General features: G+C 44.8%; 1 protein-coding gene across 2 annotated transcripts in view; it reads right to left on the reverse strand.

The window, feature by feature from the left end:
• C1QTNF8 (C1q and TNF related 8) overlaps positions 1–15,987 on the reverse strand; it is a 31,171-nt gene extending 15,184 nt beyond the window's left edge. The window contains exon 1 of one of the 2 annotated variants that reach the window (XM_073558446.1): positions 15,778–15,987. In XM_073558446.1, coding sequence (XP_073414547.1) covers positions 15,778–15,920 — 143 coding nt within the window. In that variant the 5' untranslated portion in view covers positions 15,921–15,987. The remainder of the gene's footprint in view (positions 1–15,777) is intronic. The other variant, XM_073558445.1, reaches the window with a different exon arrangement.
• Positions 15,988–17,283: the final 1,296 nt, after the last annotated feature.

The raw sequence follows: 17,283 nt of genomic DNA on the forward strand, positions 1-17,283 counted from the left end.
TGGGGGTGTCAGGTGGGGGGTTAGGTACGGGTTAGCCCCCCCTAATTTGAAATTTGCCGTTTTTTGGATGGATTCTGATAGATATTCGTTAGATCCGGTTTGATCAGCAAAAATTAACGTTAGATCTCCTTTCGTTCCCGAGATATTGGGGGTGTCAGGTGGGGGGTTAGGTACGGGTTAGCCCCCCCTAATTTGAAATTTGCCATTTTTTGGATGGATTCTGATAGATATTCGTTAGATCCGGTTTGATCAGCAAAAATTAACGTTAGATCTCCTTTCGTTCCCGAGATATTGGGGGTGTCAGGTGGGGGGTTAGGTACGGGTTAGCCCCCCCTAATTTGAAATTTGCCGTTTTTTTGATGGATTCTTATAGATATTCGTTAGATCCGGTTTGATCAGCAAAAATTAACGTTAGATCTCCTTTCGTTCCCGAGATATTGGGGGTGTCAGGTGGGGGGTTAGGTACGGGTTAGCCCCCCCTAATTTGAAATTTGCCGTTTTTTGGATGGATTCTGATAGATATTCGTTAGATCCGGTTTGATCAGCAAAAATTAACGTTAGATCTCCTTTCGTTCCCGAGATATTGGGGGTGTCAGGTGGGGCGTTAGGTACGGGTTAGCCCCCCCTAATTTGAAATTTGCCGTTTTTTGGATGGATTCTGGTAGATATTCGTTAGATCCGGTTTGATCAGCAAAAATTAACGTTAGATCTCCTTTCGTTCCCGAGATATTGGGGGTGTCAGGTGGGGGGTTAGGTACGGGTTAGCCCCCCCTAATTTGAAATTTGCCGTTTTTTGGATGGATTCTGATAGATATTCGTTAGATCCAGTTTGATCAGCAAAAATTAACGTTAGATCTCCTTTCGTTCCCGAGATATTGGGGGTGTCAGGTGGGGGGTTAGGTACGGGTTAGCCCCCCCTAATTTGAAATTTGCCGTTTTTTGGATGGATTCTGATAGATATTCGTTAGATCCGGTTTGATCAGCAAAAATTAACGTTAGATCTCCTTTCGTTCCCGAGATATTGGGGGTGTCAGGTGGGGGGTTAGGTACGGGTTAGCCCCCCCTAATTTGAAATTTGCCGTTTTTTGGATGGATTCTGATAGATATTCATTAGATCCGGTTTGATCAGCAAAAATTAACGTTAGATCTCCTTTCGTTCCCGAGATATTGGGGGTGTCAGGTGGGGGGTTAGGTACGGGTTAGCCCCCCCTAATTTGAAATTTGCCGTTTTTTGGATGGATTCTGATAGATATTCGTTAGATCCGGTTTGATCAGCAAAAATTAACGTTCGATCTGCATTCGTTCCCGAGATATTGGGGGTGTCAGGTGGGGGGTTAGGTACGGGTTAGCCCCCCCTAATTAAAAATTTGCCGTTTTTTGGATGGATTCTGATAGATATTCGTTAGATCCGGTTTGATCAGCAAAAATTAACGTTAGATCTCCTTTCGTTCCCGAGATATTGGGGGTGTCAGGTGGGGCGTTAGGTACGGGTTAGCCCCCCCTAATTTGAAATTTGCCGTTTTTTGGATGGATTCTGATAGATATTCGTTAGATCCGGTTTGATCAGCAAAAATTAACGTTAGATCTCCTTTCGTTCCCGGGATATTGGGGTGTCAGGTGGGGGGTTAGGTACGGGTTAGCCCCCCCCCAATTTGAAATTTGCAGTTTTTTGGATGGATTCTGATAGATATTCGTTAGATCTGGTTCAGCAGCGGTCCCGAGGTGTAGATGGAGAAGAGGAGGGGTCCAATTGGGGGAGACCAACAGAGAGAGAGTGAAGTGAGGAGGTGGTGAGTGAGTGGGACAATCTGAAAGTTCGGTCAGTGAGTCATTTTCGTCCCCCATGATGCCTACAGGCCGCCTCTTCGCAATCATCGCAGCACACTCCCCCCCCTTCCTCGCCGCGACACATCGCCAGTGAAGTCCTGATGCTGCCCACAACTGGCCCCCGCCGAAGTCGCCGCTGCTCAAACGGATCTAACGAATATCTATCAGAATCCATTTAAAAAACGGCAAATTTCAAAGTACAGGGGGGCCTGTTTTTTGCATAGCTAGCAAGTTGTATTTTTCCTTGGCACCACTTTGGAGTGCATATAATGTTTTGTATAACTTTTATTTATTTTTTAGGATGGAGAAAATTTTAAAAAAATTAATTGCGCTAATGTTTTTTGAGTTTTATTTTTAGTTAGTTTCCTGTGCGGTAAAAATAGCAGAATAACTTTATTCTCCGTGTCAGGTCAGACACACCGAAACCAAATTTATGTAATTTTTTTTTTTTTTTACTACTTTTAAAAAGTAAAACGTTTTTTTTTTAAATAATGAGAGAGGATTTGGTCTCACCGCATGCGCAGCCCCGTAGAGCTTTTATTTGTCTGACTACGGAGCTGTGGGATGCCTCATTTTTTGCGGGAAGAGTTGTAGCTTTTATTCGGACCATTTTGGGGTATATCCGATTTTTTTAATTACGTTTTATGCCTTTTTTTGTGACTCAAACAGTGAAAAAAATAGAAATTATGGCTTTTTTTTATTTTTTATGGCGTTTACCGTGTGGAATAAATATTAAAATATTTAATTTTTGGGGGTTGGGATCCCAGCTGACGGTAGGACAGCTGGGTTCCTGCGATTGCCGACGGGGCAAGCTGGGGCTGCCATTCCCCTCCCGACGTGAAAACTCTATGGCGGAGGAATAAGGCCCGGCTGGCCCCGTCGGCAAAAGTCAATGGGCGGTCGTCAAGGGGTTAAAAAAGCCTGTACATAGACTAAACAAAAACTCCTCATGTGGTCTCATTTTTAATCAATTTAATTATCAAACAAATACAGTGGGGGAAAAAAAGTATTCAGTCAGTCAGCAATAGTGCAAGTTCCACCACTTAAAAAGATGAGAGGCGTCTGTAATTTACATCATTGGTAGACCTCAACTATGGGAGACAAACTGAGAAAAAAAAATCCAGAAAATCACATTGTCTGGTTTTTTTTTCATTTTATTTGCATATTATGGTGGAAAATAAGTATTTGGTCAGAAACAAAATTTCATCTCAATACTTTGTGATATATCCTTTGTTGGCAATGACAGAGGTCAAACGTTTTCTGTAAGTCTTCACAAGGTTGCCACACACTGTTGTTGGTATGTTGGCCCATTCCTCCATGCAGATCTCCTCTAGAGCAGTGATGTTTTTGGCTTTTCGCTTGGCAACACGGAATTTCAACTCCCTCCAAAGGTTTTCTATAGGGTTGAGATCTGGAGACTGGCTAGGCCACTCCAGGACCTTGAAATGCTTCTTACGAAGCCACTCCTTCGTTGCCCTGGCGGTGTGCTTTGGATCATTGTCATGTTGAAAGACCCAGCCACGTTTCATCTTCAATGCCCTTGCTGATGGAAGGAGGTTTGCACTCAAAATCTCACGATACATGGCCCCATTCATTCTTTCATGTACCCGGATCAGTCGTCCTGGCCCCTTTGCAGAGAAACAGCCCCAAAGCATGATGTTTCCACCACCATGCTTTACAGTAGGTATGGTGTTTGATGGATGCAACTCAGTATTCTTTTTCCTCCAAACACGACAAGTTGTGTTTCTACCAAACAGTTCCAGTTTGGTTTCATCAGACCATAGGACATTCTCCCAAAACTCCTCTGGATCATCCAAATGCTCACTAGCAAACTTCAGACGGGCCCGGACATGTACAGGGTTAAGCAGTGGGACACGTCTGGCACTGCAGGATCTGAGTCCATGGTGGCGTAGTGTGTTACTTATGGTAGGCCTTGTTACATTGGTCCCAGCTCTCTGCAGTTCATTCACTAGGTCCCCCCGCGTGGTTCTGGGATTTTTGCTCACCGTTCTTGTGATCATTCTGACCCCACGGGGTGGGATTTTGCGTGGAGCACCAGATCGAGGGAGATTATCAGTGGTCTTGTATGTCTTCCATTTTCTAATTATTGCTCACACAGTTGATTTCTTCACTCCAAGCTGGTTGGCTATTGCAGATTCAGTCTTCCCAGCCTGGTGCAGGGCTACAATTTTGTTTCTGGTGTCCTTTGACAGCTCTTTGGTCTTCACCATAGTGGAGTTTGGAGTCAGACAGTTTGAGGGTGTGCACAGGTGTCTTTTTATACTGATAACAAGTTTAAACAGGTGCCATTACTACAGGTAATGAGTGGAGGAAAGAGGAGACTCTTAAAGAAGAAGTTACAGGTCTGTGAGAGCCAGAAATCTTGATTGCTTGTTTCTGACCAAATACTTATTTTCCACCATAATATGCAAATAAAATGAAAAAAAAAACAGACAATGTGATTTTCTGGATTTTTTTTTCTCAGTTTGTCTCCCATAGTTGAGGTCTACCTATGATGTAAATTACAGACGCCTCTCATCTTTTTAAGTGGTGGAACTTGCACTATTGCTGACTGACTAAATACTTTTTTTCCCCACTGTAAATCTTATTAGTACAGTGAAAAACACAAGTAAAAGTAATACCTTACAGAAATAGATATTTAACAGTGAAAACCTGAAAGTTTAGGACTGCAAATCCCTGTAATATAAATAGAACACCTACATTTTAACATCTAGACGGAGTTCCTGAGTTATCGGTGTTTGACTTACACAAAAAACAAAGAAAATTACTAATGTGACTCGATATAAATTTATTCAAATGTTTAATCTCATAGAATACCAATAATAATTTACAATAAATATTCATGAAAGATGTAGGCTGTATCTGAAGAAGAGAAGGACTGGAAATTCCCATGAGTGCAAAGTAACTCAAACAAAACAAAGAAGAACACCAACACCCCAACACCGGGGCATTCCTGTTCTTCTTCTTCTTTCCTTTGAGTTACTTTGCACTCATGGGAATTTTCAGTCCTTCTATTCTTCAGATACAGCCTACATCTTTCGTGAATATTTATTGTAAATTATTATTGGTATTCTATGAGATTAAACATTTCAATAAATTTATCTCCATTTCCCTTTTAGTTTTTCTTCACTCATACAAAAACCCTACTTCGGAATGGAGGAACCGTCTTTGGATAGAAAGAAGTGTGTGGCGGTCGGGGCGCTCCTCCGAGGCCGGCTTAGCTCCTAGTAGAGGCTGTAGCTGTGCTCAGCCTGTGAGGAGCTTGGCAAGCGCTGCTGTGTGTCACTGCCTCCTAAGCGTCCTGACCCAGCCTGCAGATGTCGGATCAGCTCAGACAGCAGCAGCCCTCCTATAGGTGAGCGGGATGATGAGCTCCATGCAGCCACTTGCTCCTGCTGCCATGTAAGCCATATTGCTGTGCAGCAGGTGGTGAGGAGTGGGACTAGGGACACACAGGAGAGCAAAGCGAAGGCAACATTACTGACTTTGGGGGCATTATTGCTTAAGATGGGGGTATGTGAGGGTTGTTACTTGTATTACATGTATTGTCTGTAAACATTACTGCATGTAACATGGAAAGTGATCCTACTTAATCGCCAATACACCATGGACATCTCAGTGTTTTGGTTGGAATTTCATTTGTAAAGTTGAACTGTCATCAAAAAATAGATTTTGTTTAAAGGGTACCGCAACGTTTTTTTTATTTATTTATTTTTAATTCTGTCATGCTGTGGCTGCTGGCCACAGCATGACAGTAAGTTATGTGCGGCAGTGCGGCGGGACATCTGTCCACCAATGCCGCTGCACCGGTCGGGGGACCCCCTACCCCCGCCGAATCTGGTGAGTGGAAACCTTCAATGACCTGGTGATGAACCAGGTCATTAGGCATAACGCCCACCGCCGCTGAAGCCCGCCCACCCACAGCCATTGAATGGGCCAAGAGTCGACGTCACGTGACGCAGCAGACTGCTGCATCATGTGATGTTGCAGGGGGTGTGGCCTTCATTCCAGGAAGTGGCCGCATCGCAGCCACTCCTGGCCTGCCCCCGGCGCGAGGACCTTGACTCATTTAGCATTTTGCCAGATCAGTCAAGAGATTTCTGGCTCTGGCGGTGGGAGGAGGGCTGCAGGAGGTCAGGAGCACAGCTGCAGCTGCACACAGTTTTCTGTCATGCTGTGGGCATCAGCCACAGCATGACAGAATGCAGAGTAAAGGTTCAGGTGCTCTTTAACGCTGTGTCCATGCTCACAATTTTTCCCCATCAATGACTGCCATCATGGCAGGAAAGAAAAAAAGGTGAGGTGATGGTCCGATTCAAAGTGAATGGGACCATCATTACAATTTTTTGTCTCCCCACTACTTCACCGTCCCGTCATGTCATCATAAGACTGGGTGGGAAAGTAGTGGGGAGAAAATGCTGCTAGCAGCCTTATTCTTGTCGTCATTCACTGATGGTCAGAGCACTGCCTGTCGTCTGCCCCTCAGAGAATTAATAATTTTCAATGCAGTTTCAGGCCGCCGACTCTCATTTCTCTGGCACCTCCTCTGGTTCATGAGCTGGAGGTGGTCGGATCGCTGACGTCTGGCACACTCTTGTGTACTTGCAATCTGCACATCAGCCTGCATGGAAGTGAACAGTGCCAGCAGGGGAGTTCCTCAAGTATACTGGATGATGTCCGCCATCTGAACACATAAGCTGGAGGAGGAGACAGATAAGATAATTAGCTGCCTGAGACGGCATGCCTCTGCACACCCATCAGGCTGGGAATGCCTCTTTAGTGGGCATCATGCTTCTTTCTCTTTTGGATTTATATATGTTGGTGTGCTTAAAGGGAATCTTCCACCTAATGCTACTCTATGCAGCTGTGAGCAGGCCTGTATTGTCCTGCAGACACACAGAATAATGACACCAGTGGCGCTCCACTCCGAGGTGCCGTCTGGGTGCTGCAGCGCCCAGAACTAGGCGCATGCCAGCTATCTAATAGCACGACTAGGCTGGTCATGTGGTCACTAGCCCAGCTCTGCTGCCAGTTCTCAGCATTTCAGTGAAGCATTCTACACTCGTGTGAATGACTAATATCCTATATATGAATAAATTGGCCAACACAAATAACGTAATGGGGAGGCTTGAAGTAAAGGACGGGTTTGCAGCTACTTGGCACATTTTCCTATTGTGCACTTATGTGCTTAAAGTGGGATTAAATTTCCTAACACACAGCTATGTACATCCATTCTCCTGCCGCCATCCATATCTGCACACACTGACCAGCAGATCCATACACACACTCATGCACGGATTACACACAGCAGATCAGACCTTCCTGCATAGAAATATGCCATACATAGGAAATCAATACCAACCTTCACATTTAGTGATCACACTTATACGAGGATGTGTTTCTCTGCCTGCTCTTATGACTAAAGTGAAGCTGAACATCCAAAGAAAAGGGTCACACACAGGGTCAAACAGAGGGCGGGATCAAAATCACTCAAAAGTGGAGACATGGTGTTGATAAAACTACATGCAAATGTAAAAGGAGCTAAGTGGGTTTTCAAGCCATTGCCCCACCTGGTTTTTCCACATGTGGTTTTCAATGGCATCATGCAGTGCTTAGGGAGCGGATGAGCATGTGATCGGCTCCATCATGCTGCGCTCCTCTGTTCCACCGCTATGCCACCTGTTGCATTTCCTGCCCTGTATTTAGCTTTCAGGTAACTTTTGATAAGTCATAGAGGCATATCAACGTTTATCTGCTGACGTAGGCTAAGTTCACACTGCTTAAATATGACACCTGTTTTGTCTGAGCCGAAATTAAACTCTGAATGTGGTACTGCAGGGGTTCCTTGGTGTCTCCTGCTGGCGGGGTGACATCGCCCCTCCAGTGTCCTATGCCGGGGAAATGCCAGGGAACCACAGGCAAGCCCTGCAGTACAAGACCCACAGGTAGCCGACAGCAAGGGAGGCCATGAGTACCCGTGCCGCTGCAGCGGAGCACTGCTCACAGGCGTCCCTCTGTTGTGGCACTGTAAGGATTCCCTGAGCTTTCCCGCTGGCAGGGTGACGTCACCCCACCAGCGTTCTGCAGCCTGGGAAAATCCCGGGGAACCCCTTCAGCACCATACATCACATGCTCACATTGGATTACAGATCAGCTACTACCAGGGGTCAAGTTCTGGGAAAAAAATGTGGGAACTCACCCAAGATTTCCTACTTGCCCCCACTCTGATGAGAGTTACACCAACGTAGTAATGAAATAATACTGCCATACTGTGACTGAATAAAACACCATGCAAAGACCAATATTACTCCTATACAGTGACCATAGATAGGCAGAAACTAGCTACACAGGCGCTCTGCAGACCGCACTAGTGGTTATGTTACTTTTAGGCTTCTTTCACATGATCATATGCGTATTGCGCGCGTTAAAAATGCAGCGTTGTCACTGCACATTTCCCGTCATATTTCACGCAGCCCAGTGATTTGTATTAATGGGCTAATCGTGTAATATGCTACAGAATAGAACATCCTGTAATTGTTTTTTTTTTTTTTACACACATTTGCGTATGCGTGAAAATAACGCATATGAGAATAAACGCATCGGTTTCAATGGGTACATTTCATCGTGAAATACACATGCATGAAAAACAGCGTATTACACGACAAAACTAAGATCATGTGAAAGAGGCCTTATATCCAGTGGTCACATGCGACGTTTGCTGTTACTGGGGTCATTTGCTTTGCCTATTTCTAGTCCAGACCGCCACAATGAATTTTCCAAGCCGCTACTTGTCTCTGTAGGATTTTGCATTCAGACAGCTACGGGTTAGCCCCCCCCCCAGAAAAAGATCGGAACTATCTCGGGAACAACAGGAGATCTAACGTTAATTTTTGCTGATCAAACCGGATCTAACGAATATCTATCAGAATCCATCCAAAAAATGGCAAATTTCAAATTAGGGGGGGCTAACCCGTACCTAACCCCCCACCTGACACCCCCAATATCTCGGGAACGAAAGGAGATCTAACGTTAATTTTTGCTGATCAAACCGGATCTAACGAATATCTATCAGAATCCATGCAAAAAACTGCAAATTTCAAATTGGGGGGGCTAACCCGTACCTAACCCCCCACCTGACACCCCCAATATCTCGGGAACAAAAGGAGATCTAACGTTAATTTTTGCTGATCAAACCGGATCTAACGAATATCTATCAGAATCCATCCAAAAAACTGCAAATTTCAAATTAGGGGGGGCTAACCCCCCACCGCCCCCCCCCCCCAATATCTCGGGAACGAAAGGAGATCTAACGTTAATTTTTGCTGATCAAACCGGATCTAACGAATATCTATCAGAATCCATCCAAAAAACAGCAAATTTCAAAGTTGGGGGGGCTAACCCGTACCTAACCCCCCACCTGACACCCCCAATATCTCGGGAACAAAAGGAGATCTAACGTTAATTTTTGCTGATCAAACCGGATCTAACGAATATCTATCAGAATCCATCCAAAAAATGGCAAATTTCAAATTAGGGGGGGCTAACCCGTACCTAACCCCCCACCTGACACCCCCAATATGTCGGGAACGAAAGGAGATCTAACGTTAATTTTTGCTGATCAAACCGGATCTAACGAATATCTATCAGAATCCATCCAAAAAACAGCAAATTTCAAAGTTGGGGGGGCTAACCCGTACCTAACCCCCCACCTGACACCCCCAATATCTCGGGAACGAAAGGAGATCTAACGTTAATTTTTGCTGATCAAACCGGATCTAACGAATATCTATCAGAATCCATCCAAAAAACTGCAAATTTCAAATTAGGGGGGGCTAACCCCCCACCGCCCCCCCCCAATATCTCGGGAACGAAAGGAGATCTAACGTTAATTTTTGCTGATCAAACCGGATCTAACGAATATCTATCAGAATCCATCCAAAAAACAGCAATTTTCAAAGTTGGGGGGGCTAACCCGTACCTAACCCCCCACCTGACACCCCCAATATCTCGGGAACAAAAGGAGATCTAACGTTAATTTTTGCTGATCAAACCGGATCTAACGAATATCTATCAGAATCCATCCAAAAAATGGCAAATTTCAAATTAGGGGGGGCTAACCCGTACCTAACCCCCCACCTGACACCCCCAATATCTCGGGAACGAAAGGAGATCTAACGTTAATTTTTGCTGATCAAACCGGATCTAACGAATATCTATCAGAATCCATGCAAAAAACGGCAAATTTCAAATTAGGGGGGGCTAACCCGTACCTAACCCCCCACCTGACACCCCCAATATCTCGGGAACAAAAGGAGATCTAACGTTAATTTTTGCTGATCAAACCGGATCTAACGAATATCTATCAGAATCCATCCAAAAAATGGCAAATTTCAAATTAGGGGGGGCTAACCCGTACCTAACCCCCCACCTGACACCCCCAATATCTCGGGAACGAATGGAGATCTAACGTTAATTTTTGCTGATCAAACCGGATCTAACGAATATCTATCAGAATCCATCCAAAAAACGGCAAATTTCAAATTAGGGGGGGCTAACCCGTACCTAACCCCCCACCTGACACCCCCAATATCTCGGGAATGAAAGGAGATCTAACGTTAATTTTTGCTGATCAAACCGGATCTAACGAATATCTATCAGAATCCATCCAAAAAACGGCAAATTTCAAATTAGGGGGGGCTAACCCGTACCTAACCCCCCACCTGACACCCCCAATATCTCGGGAACGAAAGGAGATCTAACGTTAATTTTTGCTGATCAAACCGGATCTAACGAATATCTATCAGAATCCATCCAAAAAACGGCAAATTTCAAATTAGGGGGGGCTAACCCGTACCTAACCCCCCACCTGACACCCCCAATATCTCGGGAACGAAAGGAGATCTAACGTTAATTTTTGCTGATCAAACCGGATCTAACGAATATCTATCAGAATCCATCCAAAAAATGGCAAATTTCAAATTAGGGGGGGCTAACCCCCCACCGCCCCCCCCCAATATCTCGGAAACGAAAGGAGATCTAACGCTAATTTTTGCTGATCAAACCGGATCTAACGAATATCTATCAGAATCCATCCAAAAAACGGCAAATTTCATAGTTGGGGGGGCTAGCTACGGGTTAGCCCCCCCTGGAAAAGATCGTAAATATCTCATTTTGTAGGGGTGATCTAACGTTAGTTTTGGTTGATCAAACCGGATCTAACAAAGATCTAACGAATGTAGTCATTTTTTACCCAAATTCTCACTAAGGGGGGGCTAACCCGGGGGTGGTCTATATCTGTCCTATAAAATAGAACGGATTACACAATCAGGGCGATCGGGTGAGAATTCTCCATATATATAGGGATAGTAAGAAGAAAATCACTACCTCCTTCTATAAACAGCGCCGCCCTGGTTCCCAGGTTGTTTCTGGTATTGCAGTCCAACAGTTTTTTTTTCAGACAGGCCGCAATACCAGACACAGCCATGGATAGGGGGTGGTGCTGTTTTTGGAAGAAAGCAGACAGTCTCCGGATGAGGTACAAGGCTTGATGGTCACTCTCACACATGGTGGGCATATCCTCTTGAACAATTGCAGCATTTATACACCCTCTTTTCTTGGTGTCCATATGTGCCCGTGACTGGAGATGTTGGAGTGTTACTAAAGTGAGTTAAGCCTCCCATTCACAAGGCAACTGGGCAAACGATGATTCATCCGACAGCTACAGTTGTGGCCAAAAGTATTGACACCCCTGCAATTCTGTCAGGTAATACTCAGTTTCTTCCTGAAAATGATTGCAAACACAAATTCTTTGGTATTATTATCTTCATTTATTTTGTCTTAAATGAAAAAACACAAAAGAGAATGAAGCAAAAAGCAAAACATTGATCATTTCACACAAAACTCCAAAAATGGGCCAGACAAAAGTATTGGCACCCTCAGCCTAATACTTGGTTGCAAAACCTTTAGCCAAAATAACTGCGACCAACCGCTTCCGGTAACCATCAATGAGTTTCTTACAATGCTCTGCTGGAATTTTAGACCATTCTTCTTTGGCAAACTGCTCCAGGTCCCTGATATTTGAAGGGTGCCTTCTCCAAACTGCCATTTTTAGATCTCTCCACAGGTGTTCTATGGGATTCAGGTCTGGACTCATTGCTGGCCACCTTAGAAGTCTCCAGTGCTTTCTCTCAAACCATTTTCTAGTGCTTTTTGAAGTGTGTTTTGGGTCATTGTCCTGCTGGAAGACCTATGACCTCTGAGGGAGACCCAGCTTTCTCACACTGGGCCCTACATTATGCTGCAAAATTTGTTTGTAGTCTTCAGACTTCATAATGCCATGCACACGGTCAAGCAGTCCAGTGCCGGAGGCAGCAAAGCAACCCCAAAACATCAGGGAACCTCTGCCATGTTTGACTGTAGGGACCGTGTTCTTTTCTTTGAATGCCTCTTTATTTCTCCTGTAAACTCTATGTTGATGTCTTTGCCCAAAAAGCTCTACTTTTGTCTCATCTGACCAGAGAACATTCTTCCAAAACGTTTTAGTCTTTTTCAGGTAAGTTTTGGCAAACTCCAGCCTGGCTTTTTTATGTCTCGGGGTAAGAAGTGGGGTCTTCCTGGGTCTCCTACCATACAGTCCCTTTTCATTCAGACGCCGACGGATAGTACGGGTTGACACTGTTGTACCCTCGCACTGCAGGGCAGCTTGAACTTGTTTGGATGTTAGTCAAGGTTCCTTACCCAACATCCGCACAATCTTGCGTTGAAATCTCTTGTCAATTTTTCTTTTCCATCCACATCTAGGGAGGTTAGCCACAGTGCCATGGGCTTTAAACTTCTTGATGACACTGCGCACGGTAGACAAAGGAACATTCAGGTCTTTGGAGATGGACTTGTAGCCTTGAGATTGCTCATGCTTCCTCACAATTTGGTTTCTCAAGTCCTCAGACAGTTCTTTGGTCTTCTTTCTTTTCTCCATGCTCAATGTGGTACACACAAGGACACAGGACAGAGGTTGAGTCAACTTTAATCCATGTCAACTGGCTGCAAGTGTGATTTAGTTATTGCCAACACCTGTTAGGTGCCACAGGTAAGTTACAGGTGCTGTTAATTACACAAATTAGAGAAGCATCACAGGATTTTTCGAACAGTGCCAATACTTTTGTCCACCCTCTTTTTTATGTTTGGTGTGGAATTATATCCAATTTGGCTTTAGGACAATTCTTTTTGTGTTTTTTAATTTAAGACAAATTAAATGAAGATAATAAAACCAAAGAATTTGTTTTTGCAATCATTTTCAGGAAGAAACTGAGTATTATCTGACAGAATTGCAGGGGTGTCAATACTTTTGGCCACAACTGTATATCGCCGGTCCACCCGTTCAGATGGACGCTCCTGTGTTTTCTATGAGAGAGCCACAGCCAAACTCTTCTAGTGGTGACTTATTTCCAGGAAAGAACAGAATGATCAGCATCAGAAATTACAAAGGCCGTATCCTTCACTCCCCTGACATCATCTGTTGGGGGAAAGTTAGGAAGCCCACCATAAACATTAGACCATCGGCAGATCCTGTTGTTGGCAGGTTCAGCCAGCTTTAACCTACTGTACATGAGGGTCGTTAGATGACCATGCCAACGTTCCCATCCTGAGAGAGACTGTGACCTGACACCTCAGTAGAGGGGGGTGGTGAAGTGATGCACATAGACCTGGAGAAGGCCTGTGGCTTGGAACACCAAGTGGTACCTGGGGCCTGAGACTGTGGGTAAGGCTGCGGCCTGGGCTGTGACTTGTGCAGCTGTGCTCTGAGACAGAAAAAGAGAGCGAGAAACCATGATCTGAAGTGGAAGAGTATGAGTATACACTAATCTTGTGCTCCATATATGTGAGCATGCATTACACACTGTTCCTGCAGGAATTGCTGTAGACCATGTCGTGGGTGAAGTACAAAAACATTTTTTGCCAAACTGTTGTAGACAGAGCTGATGGGATGAATGTGTTGGAAGCAGCAACCGCTTGTTGTAGCAGTTAAAAAGACCAATCCTGCTAAACCATTTAACCACCAAGCCCAGTGCCTCTAAGTGGGATGTAACAAGCAAGTTAGTGGCTGTGCCTCGTATTGTATAGCCACTAACCTAGTGCCTTTGAGAGACTTATCTCTTATTAACTGCCAAGTTCAGCGTATCTGATCGGCAGTTTAACTAGCAAGAGAGTCTGGTCCACTTAATGTGTAACCACCAAGCCCAGTGCCTCATATAGAAGTATAACCGTTAAGAGAGACTGTTCCTCTAATTGTGTAATCACCAAACCTCGTGTATCTGATAGGAGTGTAACCTCCAAGAGAGACCGGTCCTTGTATTGTTTAACCACCATGTCCTGCGCATCTAGAAGAAGTGTAACCTCCAAGAGAGGTTGCTCCTTTGATTGTATAACCACAAAGCCCAGGGTCTCTCACTGAAATTTAACCAGCAAGCTAGTGACTGTTTCTCCTATAGTATAACCATTAGCCTGGTGCCTTCGCGAGACTGTACCTCTAAATGTGGAACTGCCAAGCCCAGCATATTAGATATGAAGTTAAACCAAAAAGAGAAACTCTCCCGAATATTGTATAACCACCAAGCCCAGTGCCTCTAATAGAAGTGTAGCCTTCAAGAGAGACTGTTACTCTTATCGTGTAATTGCTAATCCAAGTATATCTGATAGAAGTGTAACTACCAAGAGAGAATGGACCACTTAGTGTACAACCACCAAGCCCAGTGCCCTGAATAAAAGTGTAGCCTTCAAGAGAGACTGTTCCTCTTATTGTGTAATCACTGAGCCCAGTATATCTGTTAGAAGTGTAACCACCAAGAGAGTCTGGTCCTCTTTTTGATCTGATAAAAATGTAATATTATCAAGAGAGATTTTTCCTTTTATTTTGTAACCTTCAAGCCCAGAACCTCTGAAAGAAGTGTAACCTCCAAGAGAAGATGTTCCTCTTATTGTGTATAACCATCAAGCCTTGTACCCGTGGAAGAAGTATAACCACTAATCTAGAGACTTTTACTTTTAGAAGGTAACCACCAAGCCCAATGCCTCAAATAGAAGTTTAATCATCAGTAGAGACTGTTCATCTTATTATGTAACTTCCAAGCTCAGCGTATCTGATCTGAAGTTTAACAATGAAGAGAGTGGTCCACTTATTGTGTAACCATCAAGCTCAGTGCATCTGATAGAAGTGCGACTATCAAGAAAGACTTTTCCTATTATTGTTCAACCGAAAAGCCCCGTGCCTCTGAAGGAAGTGTAACCTCCAAGAGAGATGTTGACCTTATTGTGTAGTCATCAACCTCTGAAAGAAATATATCCACCAATCTAGAGACTTTTCCTTTTATAGTGTAACCACCAAGCCCGGTGCCTCTAATAGAAGTGTATCTGCCAAGCTAGGGACTGTTTATGTTATAACTTCCAAGTTAAATTGACATATAACTAACAAGAGTTGTGTCAACTCCGGTTGTGCTTTGACCTGTTTGCATTTGTCCTAGACGTCAGCATCAGAACCTCGGGGGATATCTGCGAGTGGTACTGGGGAAGCTGAGAGTGGACCCTATTGTCACTGGAAACTCTTGAGATGACAGTGGGGCCAAACAAGTGTTGGGCTTAGTGGAGCAGGGCCAGGCCTAGGAGTGGCAATCACAGGATCCACCAAAGACACCTAGAGATGGTTGGTTAGGAAACATAAGAGATTGGGTTTGCCCTTTGCAATACTGGACAGGGCACTGGCACCTAGAGAGGAAGCCTGAGAGCCCATAAAGGAAAGAAAATATGCAACAGGGTGAGTTTGCCTTCAGGATTAGGACTGATACATTAAAAATACAACGGTAGTTTTTACAAAAAATTTTGCAAACCCAGAAATAATACCAGTTGCCTAACTCCCAGCATGCATTGCAGACTCACCTGAGCACCAGGAGCAGATTTTCGAGGCCTTGGTCTCCCGAGCGGCTGGAGAACAGAACCTTAATCCTTAAAAGTTGTTGATGGAGCATTACATACCGGGGCTGGCCGGGGGCGGTATCTTCACACGGGGTTGCTTGGGACATCTGGCTGCTCCTTCTGTAATTGTTTGCTATGATATAAATAGCTATGATAATGGGACGAAAGAGGAGAGAAGTGTTCGGAGAGCCCTGCAACCGAGCTGTGACCATGAAGTGCAGAACGCCAGAGCTTTTGCCCAAGGAGTTCGTAATTTTTTCTTTTTTTTTTTGCAATAGTGCAAAAAAGTCCATGCAAAAATTCAGGAGGCCTGATCTATTGCAGGAGTAGATAAGTATAATGACATGGTATTGTTAAAAGATTCATGGTGACTTACTATAAAGAATCACAGAGGAGGAGTCACTTAGTGATCGACAGCATCTCGTTTACCAATGTGCATGAATGAGCTGTCAATCACAGCAGGACCACTCTCTGGACTTCTAAGCCTACACAAACTATTTTTCAGCAACGCCTGCACTATTATTATTTATTATTATAGCGCCATTCATTCCATGGCGCTTTACATGTGAGGAGGGGTATACATAATACATACAAGTACAGTAATCTTAAACACTACAAGTCACGACTGGTACAAGAGAGAGGACCCTGCCCGCGAGGGCTCACAATCTACAAGGGATGGGTGAAGATACAGTAGGTGTGGGTAGAGCTGGTCGTGCAGCGGTTTGGTGGATCGGTGGTTACTGCAGGTTGTAGCCTTGTCGGAAGAGGTCGGTCTTCAGATTCTTTTTGAAGGTTTCCATGGTAGGCGAGTGTCTTATATGTTGTGGTAGAGAGTTCCAGATTTGGGGGGATGCACGGGAGAAGTCTTGTATGCAATTGTGGGAAGAGGAGATAAGAGGGGAGTACAGAAGGAGATCTTGTGAGGATCAGAGGTTGCGTGCAGGTAAGTACCGGGAGACGAGGTCACAGATGAATGTGGGTTGCCCTCCCAGGGCTGTGGGGTACTCAGTACCGAGCCGGTGTCAGTGGAAAAGGTGTCACAGCGGCGGTGACCCGGTCCGTGGCCCTGGGCGCCCAAATCAATGGTGGTTTGTGATATAGTTTATGTGATAGTTCGTGACGCCACCTGTGGTGTTTGGCAAGCAAGATGTTAAGCCAACGCTGCGTGCAGATCCTCTGGGGCTGATGGTGTGTTGCAGCATAGATGGTGTAGCTCCCCACAGGTGAAGCTGTAACCCCAGGGCAGTGTAATTGCGATAGATGAGGATAGGCGCAGGCGGTGTGAGGAATGCTGGTACCCAGATGAAGCGGTGCTGACGGTGTTAGCGCACAAATGAGTGGAGGACACCAGGGCTTGTAGTTCCAAAGCTTTACTCACAGTTCGTGGTACACACTGGTGCCTGCCTCCGTGCCATGTCCTCCGGGACAAAGACTTAATCGACCTCCCGGGCAAGTCAGGCTTCTCCTCTC

This window comes from Dendrobates tinctorius, unplaced genomic scaffold, assembly GCF_039654945.1.
Source record: "Dendrobates tinctorius isolate UK_male_01 unplaced genomic scaffold, ASM3965494v1 ptg000257l, whole genome shotgun sequence".
NCBI classification, from domain to species: domain Eukaryota; kingdom Metazoa; phylum Chordata; class Amphibia; order Anura; family Dendrobatidae; genus Dendrobates; species Dendrobates tinctorius.